The 9,827-nt window shown below is 39.7% G+C and overlaps 1 protein-coding gene across 1 annotated transcript; it reads right to left on the bottom strand.

The window, feature by feature from the left end:
* Nucleotides 1-2,649: 2,649 nt before the first annotated feature.
* On the bottom strand, nt 2,650-7,984 carry LOC140905887 (myelin P2 protein-like). Its single transcript, XM_073329379.1, has 4 exons — nt 7,823-7,984; nt 4,422-4,594; nt 4,057-4,158; nt 2,650-2,762 (listed from the first exon to the last, which is right to left on the bottom strand). Exons 1-4 carry the CDS (start codon nt 7,893-7,895, stop codon nt 2,712-2,714), a joined length of 399 nt encoding a protein of 132 aa, XP_073185480.1. The 5' UTR covers nt 7,896-7,984; the 3' UTR covers nt 2,650-2,711.
* Between the last annotated feature and the right edge of the window lie 1,843 nt (nt 7,985-9,827).

The raw sequence follows: 9,827 nt of genomic DNA, 5'->3' as shown, positions 1-9,827 counted from the left end.
GTGCAAGGATGAGTCTACCTCTATATCTGCTTCAGGTCATAAGTGTTCATACTTCACTTTCACAAATGTTAAGGCTGGAACTTGTTCACATTGAAGACAAAGGCAAAATTCCCATTGACTTGTCTAAGGGAATCAGGATAGGAGCCTTATAATTATACATAACCCTTAGAGAGCATTCGTCCATATACCTCGCTGTGTTTTACAAAGGAGGAAAATATAATTATCCTCACTTTTCAGATGGGGAAATCAAGACCAAGACTTGAAATGATATAGTCAAGGTCACACAGCTGGCCAGCATAAGATTCACGCCACTGCTATGCTGCATATCAAGCCAAAGTAAACATTTATTTCTATCACATCAGTTCTAGCCAAGCAGGAAAAGTCATGTAATCCAATGTTAACTTCCCACGTAGCTGGGTCATGGCACAGGGGTCAGTCTGATTAACGAGTCAATAGATACTGCTGGATGTACTCACTTTGAATGACTTGGCATCACAAAGTGGAAGAACTAAAGGAAATAAGTATTGACAAGCCAAATACGCAGCTCAATTAAATATATTTACAGGTGTAGTCTAGTTTTGTTACATAAATTACAAGCATGACAGCTAATGGGATTTAGACTGCTAAGTACCTAAATCCCTTTAGAAAGGCATTGCAGCACTGAGTACAGCAATGCCTAAATAACTTTAAAAATCTGGGCCCTGGTGACATGTTCTACCCCTGGTTATCCTGGTATAAACCTCCAATGAAACTTCATAGGGTGTAAACTGATGGTAGAATGTGACCACCCAATTCAGGATATTGCATTTTCTTTGTGCATCTCACATTCTAGTCAATGTGAGCGCCATGTGCAAGAATAGGTTTTGATGCTACTTTCCTGCTCTGCTTTCATTTAAGCTAGTTCTTGGAAGTGAAGCACAATATGCTTAACTCTAAGTCAAGTCAGGTAAGTGAAAAGGAAGAGTTGGTGTTCAAATGATCTTCAAAATATATGTGCAGTTAAAGTCTGAAAGTATTCTCTTGTGGCGCTCGATCCTTCAAGGTGCAGAGCACAATGTGCATTTAAACACATGCTTAACTTTAAGTATGTGAGTAATTTCATTGAAGTCACAGGGATCACTTGTGCCTAATGTTAAGCACAGGCTTAAGTGCTTTGTTGGATCTGAGCCCGAATGCTCAGCACCTTTAAAGGTCGAGTGCTTGTCGATCTGGGATTTCAAGAATGGATTCAAGACAGCACTTCACATTTCATTTCACAGTGAAAGAAACATTTGACATTAGAGAATCTATTCCTTCCCAGATAGAAATACTGAATGAGACACATGCTGTTTTTTCTCCAGGAAGTGTTTTTGGGAATAAGAGCCAAGATGGCAAAAACATCACATTTAAAGGTATAAACTTGTGCGATCAGATTAGAATTTCAGAGTGAAGTAATAATGTGGTAATACTGATGTACTGCAATTTCTTCTGCAAGCACAATCACTATACATTGTGTGGAGAGCCTTATGAGTTTTGCAGGGTAAGGATGATATCCTGATGTGTACTGTTCAATAGTAAAACCATTTGAGAAAACCAGCAGGACAGTGGGGTGGGAGGAGGTATTGTTTCATATTCTCTGTGTATATATAAAGTCTGCTGCAGTTTCCACGGTATGCATCCGATGAAGTGAGCTGTAGCTCACGAAAGCTCATGCTCAAATAAATTGGTTAGTCTCTAAGGTGCCACAAGTACTCCTTTTCTATTTGAGAAACTGTAATATCAAAGCCATGAAATAAGGATTATTCTAGATAGGATGCTTTCAGTAAAAGTGTCTTAACACCTCCAAAGAAAGATAGTGCCTTGCAGTCTGTACTGTAACATTTCAAACAGAAACAGTCTTGTTCATCCATACATCAAGGAAAGTAGATTCATATCTTCTACGCAGTACATCATCCCTAAGCAGTGGGGGCAAAAGACCTATCTGGCTTCAAGATTAAACTCCATTAGTTTATGGAGGAGATGCTATGATGGGATAACATGATTTTGGCAATTAACTGATCTTTAACTATTCATGGTAAATAGGCCCAATGGCTTTTGATGGGATGTTAGATGGGGTGGGATCTGAGTTACTACAGAGAATTCTTTCCTGGGTATCTGGCTGGTGAATCTTGCCCACATGCTCAGGGTTCAGCTGATCGCCATATTTGGGGTCGGGAAGGAATTTTCCTCCAGGGCAGATTGGAAGAGGCCCTGGGGGTTTTTCGCCTTCCTCTGTAGCATGGGGTACGGGTCATCTGCTGGAGGATTCTCTGCACCTTGAAGTCTTTAAACCATGATTTGAGGACTTCAATAGCTCAGACATAGGTGAGAGGTTTATTGCAGAAGTGAGAGGGTGAGCTTCTGTGGCCTGCATTGTGCAGGAGGTCAGACTAGATGATCATAATGGTCCCTTCTGACCTTAATATCTATGAGTCTAAGGAAAGGCGTGCAATTCCCAATAAAGGAAATCAAAACAATTCTACAAGACAGACAAAAGCTACATTTCACATGTCCGGAAGCTTTTATTTAAACACCACGATACTTTGGATTAGTTACACTACGGCTTTGAAATATCATTTGATAATTTAGTTGTTTTCCTGATAAAGGAAATAAGAAAAAAAGGTGCATAGAGCTTTGTTCATTGAACTGGGTTTCCAGAGCCACTTCTAGTCCCGTGTAGAGATGGGATTTCCTCACACTCTCTCATAGATTCGAGTGCAGACAACACCCTTCATATCACATTCCTAAGACAAAAAAAGAAGGGTTAATAGAAACTTCTGAATGACAGTGCATAAGCATCTAATCCAAAGACCAAGGAAGTCAATAGAAATATTTCCTATATATTATTTCATTAATTTATATAGATCCCCAAACAGCAAAATTATTTTTTATCCTCCAAGTGGGAAAGGATTCTACTTCAACAGCATAAACTTTCAAAAGAGTGCTTAAAGAAAACCATACTTCATAAAATTAGACATGACGTGGTAGCTAGTCACAGATTTCAAATTTCTTCCAAGAACACATGTTGCCTTCATGAGTATTATTGCAATGACAACAATATCAGCTCTTGTAACTTAATATAGAAATTCACATGACTGCTTTCATTTTAAAAAGAAGTCCCCGCTTCCTTGTAGTGAGTTCAAAGTGTAACTAGATTACAAACATGGACTGTCAATGGAAAAATGAACTTTTCGTTGCAAGGAGACTGATGAACCACCTAAAATTCATAAGTTGCAAATAAACCAAAGGAGCTTCCTAAGACTGTGGGCGGGGATGGCTGTATATAGCACTTTCTACCCCTTGCTGTTCCCTCATACCCCTCTTATTAAAGGATTGGAAAACATGCCTTTTAGTGAGACTCAAGGAGCTCAGTCTATTTACTTTATCAAAGAAAAGGTTAAGGGTGCTTTGATCAGAGTCTTTAAGTACCTACATGGGGAACAGAAATTCGATAATAGCGGGCTCTTCAGTCTACAGACAAAGGTATAACAAGATCCAATGGCTGAAAGTTGAAATTAGATACATTTAGAGTATGAATAAAGCACACATTTTTACCAGCGCAGGGGCAATTAACTACTGAACAACTTATCAAAGGTTGTGGTGGATTCTTCATAATGGCAAATTTTTAAATCAAGACTGGATGTTTTTCTAAAAGATCTGCTCTAGTTCTGTCATAGCTGTTGGACTTGAACAAGAATTAATTCCGGGAAGCCTCTGGCTTGTGTTATGCAGGAGGTTAGAATAGATGTTCACAATGGTCCCCTCAAGCTCTAACATCTACAAATCTATGAATCAGTCTTATCTTTAACTTCACCTTAATATAGAGGGTTTTTTAGGTGTGAGTGGAATATAATGTTTACTTCATTCCCACTTGCTTCCTAAAGTCATTTCTTGACCCACTCTCTCACTATTTCTGTCGTAAGTGAAACCAAAAAGAAGGTGAAAATTGACAGTATAATTAGATTTAAACTATTAAGCTGTTGCCTACATCATTGCAGCATTCAGTGATTAATGGTTAGGGATGGTCTAGTCACTTACCACCACCATTTTCCCATCTACCAATTTTCTCCTTATTGTGGTCTCTTTGCCATTCCACTTCTGCACTTGAACCAGCGACCCTTTTTCTAAGGTTACGACACTCTGCAAAGACCCAAAGAATGAGTCAAAATGTGACTATTTCCCCAGAGCCTTGCATATTAAAGAGACAATTCACTTAACATTGAGCAAATTCCACATTCTCGGCACACAGCCCACTCAGCAACATTCGTTTTATACACAACATTTGCTCCTCTTATGGTCCTTTTCACTGATGGTTTGCAGATTTATGCTTTTAAGGATAAAAAAATCCTCCCATTTGTCATCCAGCAGATCAGAAACCCTCTGAAGGAAATCATTATCCTCACCTTGGTTTTCCTGTCATCTGCTGTGGTTTCATCAAACACTTGGCCCAATTTGAAGGAAATCTCTGTGTTTTTGAAGGTGCTTTCAGCTCTGATGGTTATCACATCCCCTTTCATTCTGATGATCACATTGGGCCTGGCCAGGCCACCTAGTTTCCTGGTGGTTAAGCCCACTCCTGCAAATCAGACATAAAAATACCATTATACTCTATGAAGGAAGAAATTCTTTATCACTTTACAGAGCATCAGAGCAATTTCCTTTTAAACAGATACCACAGTTTGGAATGTGACACTAATTCCTCAGATTCAGAGGCAACATATAAAACTGCATTTCATAGGCTGAGGCATTCCCCAGTCCAGTGTATGTACAGTACACTTCTGTTTATCTGAATGGGCTGGGGGACTTCTGACAGTTTTGGATAGCTGGGCATTGAGATAAACGGAAGTGCTATTCTGAGCTGCAGTTACACTGATAGAGAGATATGGGGAATGAAGAGTGTAATGCTGATGTTTGCTTAATAATTTGTACTTTATAAAAGAGTAAAAAAAACAACTTGAACAACTTTACTGAGTGGTATTAGAATCATTGTGTACATAACTTAATACTGATTAATTCAAATTAAACATAATTTAATTAGTCTTTCCAAGCTGCTGTTGCTGCTGAAACTGGATTTGGTCTCAGTAACTGCAGGTAACCTCTCAAAACCACTGCAAAAATACAAAGTCATTGATTAGCACTAAAGCTATGTCTACACTACTGCCGTAAGTCAACCTATGCTATGCAACTCACGTATTTCACGTTATTCACGTAGCTGGAGTCGAGCTTTACCTTAGGTTGAGTTACCGCAGGGTATACACCGCGGGGGGTTGACAGGAGAAACTCTCCCGTCGACTTACCTTACTCTTCTTGTTGGGGGTAGAGTACAGGGATTGACTGGAGCGTGATCTGCTGTTGATTTGGTGGGTCTTCAGTAGACCCACTAAAACGACTGCTGGTGGATCGATCTCAAAGCGTCGATCCCAGATGTAGTGTAGACCTGCCCTAAGAGGCTCTCAGAGGCTAATTTAGAAGTTATTAGCAGGTGACTAATTCACATAGGGCTACTTGGGGACACATTGTGGATTCTGAAAACTAGGATTTTCAGATAAAAGGAATTCAGATAACTGTCTAGTTAGAAACCAGGATATACTGACTACACAAGAATTATGTATTTTCAGGTAGGCAGGAACACAGGCAGCTATTAATCTGCACTGCACCTATGTAGAGAATAGAGCTGGTGGCAAACGTTTTTCACAGAAATATTTTTGAAACATTTTCCCCTTGTCTTTTACTAGTCAAAACATTTCAAAATTCAATTTTTTCAACCAGCTGTAGTAGAGAATCAAAGTATCTAGAATCTAGCACATTTCTGTTTGTACTTCACAACATAAAATATACAAGAGACTAATTGGGGTACTCTTAGTTAGTATTCTCTGTTATGGAAGGGTAGTTACAACATTTAAGTGTCTCTGGAATATCTAAACATCAGTAAAAAGAAAAGGAGTACTTGTGGCACGTTAGAGACTAACAAATTTATTTGAGCATTAGCTTTTGTGAGCTACAGCTCACTTCATCAGATGCATTCAGTGGAAAATACAGTGGGGAGATTTATATACATAGAGAACATGAAACAATGGGTGTTACCATACACACTGTAACGAGAGTGATCACTTAAGGTGAGCTTCCCCCCTCCCCCCGCCCCATACCCCACACTGTTCCTCAGATTTCAGAGTAACAGCCGTGTTAGTTTGTATTCGCAAAAAGAAAAGGAGTACTTGTGGCACCTTAGAGACTAACCAATTTATTAGAGCATAAGCTTTCGTGAGCTACAGCTCACTTCATCAGATGCATATTGTGGAAACTGCAGCAGACTTTATATATACAGAGAGAATATGAACCAATACCTCCTCCCACCCCACTGTCCTGCTGGTAATAGCTTATCTAAAGTGATCATCAGGTGGGCCATTTCCAGCACAAATCCAGGTTTTCTCACCCTCCACCCCCCCCACACAAATTCACTCTCCTGCTGGTGATAGCCCTCAGATGTTCTTGTTCTTGTCAACTGCTGGAAATGGCCCACCTTGATTATCACTACAAAAAGTTCCCCCTCCTCCCCCCGCTCTCCTGCTGGTAATAGCTCACCTTAAGTGATCACTCTCATTACAGTGTGTATGGTAACACCCAGTGTTTCATGGTCTCTATGTATATAAATCTTCCCACTGTATTGTCCACTGAATGCATCCAATGAAGTGAGCTGTAGCTCACGAAAGCTTATGCTCAAATAAATTTGTTAGTCTCTAAGGTGCCACAAGTCCTCCTTTTCTTTTTGCGGATACAGACTAACACGGCTGCTACTCTGAAACTAAACATCAGTGAAAAGTAAACATGTCAAATAGAGAAAAATTCAAATATAAAAGTAAATGGGAGCAAAAAGCTACAAATACAACTGCCATCTACAAGGTTCTTTTTACAAGGTTCACTATACCACACAGCCCACATTCTGGTCAACTAGTTAGAGCAATAGTCTGAGATTTTTATTCTTCATTCTGCCTCTGACTTGCTGCATCTTGGTTTCTTAAATGTAAAATGTGGATAATAATAGTTACCATCTTTGTAAATTCTATGATGTGCTAAATTCAATGAAAGGTACTAGGTATAGTGAGATCAAAGTATTTGTAAAGTACAACATTAGTCACTGCAAATATTCAATGCTGAAATAATTTTCTTAAGACCTGGTGTCTTCCCAAAAACCTCCCTAGCAGAATTTATACCCAAAATTGCTTGTAGTTAGTCAATTGGAATTATTCTGCTACTCTCTTTAACCTTTAAAGTAAAGGGAATTAAGGTCTCAGCAATAACAACAGTAATGTTGAGAGTGACCGCTAGTGCAATCATTATAAAATGATGAAGCCAGTATTAAACTAAAAAAAGAATGCCTAATTTGTTTCATTCCCAGAATTGCTCAGTAACAGATTAATTCATTCATGGATTTAGACCCCAGGAAGCTCAGTGTCAGGAGACAGCAGCACCATCACAAGTTGATGGAATACAGTAAGTGATTGTAAGTTCTAAGTTTAACAGTGTATGCAAGAGGGACAAAAAATATGTTTTTTCCCCCATTTCTCATTAAATGGGAATAAGAGATGCAGATCAGGTAGTTAGTAAATTTATTATAACAAACCAGAGATTTCTGCTTTTCATTTTAAGATGCTGAAATTGAAGAGAGAGAGGGAAAAAAATAAAGAACTACACCACAGATATAACCAGAGTGAAGAGTCCCCAGGCATGGGAAGAAGACATTTTCCAGGAGCAAATAGAAGAAGAGACATTTCCAAACAAAGATTATAAAAATAGCATTTCTCACCCAATTCTTTCATATAATCATCAAATTTTTCACTGGAGACAAGCTTCCAGGTTCCCACAAACCGGTTGCACATTATATTGGCTTTGTGAGGCAGTGTTCCTCAGGAGAAAGGCAATGACAGCAGCAGCTCTTGGTGGGTGGCAAAAGGACTGTGTGAGCTGTGCATGCCTCAATAGCTTCTTTATAAAGATGCCCTGAACTTGTAATTCTCAAGACTGACCAACCAGGAGAAACAACATCAGGGGCAAGACAATGCACACCTTGTCCAAAGCCACTTGTGTTAGTACCAAGACTCAGTGTTGTGCCTGCCACTGCTTCCTCCACTGAATAAAGCAGAATAATCAGGGGGGTGTGGGGGCCAGCACATGAGGTTGCTGTTGCAGTGCCAGGAGAACATTTCAGTGATGCTGCTGTAGTATCTGAGACAAATCATGATGCCAAGCACGGCACCACCCTACTGTGAACATTAATGCTGCCTTCCTCCCAACACCACCACATCTTCCTCTGCCACCATCATCACTGCTATTGTCACCCTGGTGCCAGTGAATTAAGCTAAAGCCACACAGTGGGTCATCTCACAAGGATCTGAACGTGGGGGAGACTTGGAATTACTTTGTCAAAGTTGCAGAAGCTAGCTGAAACCTGCATCCCAAGCCAGGGGAAAAAATTCATAGGGAAGGGTTGCAGACCAAGCTGGATGACAAGCATCTCAAATAGGGTTATTAAGAGAAAATAGAAAGCCTGCAAGGAATGGAAGATGGGATGGGTCAGCAAGGAAAGCTACCTCTTGCAGGTCAGAAAGCATAGGGGAAAAGTGATAACACTGAGGATGGGGTAAAGATTAAAGATAATCTAGGTACGGCCCAACACCTAAACAAATACTTTGCCTCAGTTTTTAATGAGGGTAATGAGGCATTGGGAGCAGTGGCAGGGCAGCTAATGGGAACAGGTATATGGAAGTAGAAATTACCATCTCTGAGGTCGAAGCCAAACTCAAATGAATAGGACCAAATCGGGGGACCTGAATAATCTCCATTCAGTAGAACATAAAGGAACAGGCATGTGACATTGCTAGCCCAATAGCAAGGATTTTTAATGACTCTTAAACTCAGGGGTCATACTCTCTGACTGGAAAATTGTAAATATAGTACCTATATTTAAGAAAGGAGAAAAAAAGGTGATCTGGGAAACTATGGGCCCATTAGTTTGACCTCAATTGTATGCAAGGTGTTAAAATAGATTTTAAAAGTGAGGGTAGTAAGGACATAGGGGTAATTGGGATAAAATACAACACGGTTTTCCAAAAGATATATTGTGCCAGACCAACCTGATTTCTTTCTTTGAGAAGATAACTGATTTTCTAAATAAAGGAAATGCAGTAGATCTAATCTATCTGGATTTCAGTAAAGCATTTTGTACAGTTCCACATGGAAAATAGGATTAATACTAGAATCAAAAATTGGGTAAGGAACTGGTTAAAGGGGAGAATACAGTGTGTCATGCTGAAAAGTGAACTGTCAAGCTGCAGGGAGGTTACTAGTGTTGTTCCTCAAGGATTGGTCTTGGGACCAGTCTTATTTAACATTTTTATTAATGAGCTTGGCACAAAAGGTGGGAGTGTGCTAATAAAATCTGTGGATGACACAAAGTTGGGAGGTATTGCCAGGACGGAGGAGAACTGGAATATCACACATGACCTTGAAAACTGGAATGATAGAAATGGGATGAAATGTAATAGTGCAAAGTCATGCATTTAGGCACTAACAACAAAAATTTTTGATATAAGAGGGGATCGTATAAGTTGGAAATGACAGAGGCGGAGAAAGACCAGGGTGTATTGGTTGATTACAGGAAAACTATGAGCCGCCAATGTGATGCAGCCATGAAAAAGGCTAGTGCAATCCTAGGGTGCATCAAGTGAGATATTTCCAGCAGAGATAAGGAAGTGTTATTACCATTATGCAAGGCACTGGTTAGACCTCATGTGGCATACTGTGTGCAATTC

The sequence above is a fragment of the Lepidochelys kempii genome, chromosome 2 (genome assembly GCF_965140265.1).
Source record: "Lepidochelys kempii isolate rLepKem1 chromosome 2, rLepKem1.hap2, whole genome shotgun sequence".
Classification (NCBI taxonomy): domain Eukaryota; kingdom Metazoa; phylum Chordata; order Testudines; family Cheloniidae; genus Lepidochelys; species Lepidochelys kempii.
Note: the sequence above shows the minus strand (reverse complement) of the source record. Positions and strands in the feature narration are given on the sequence as shown.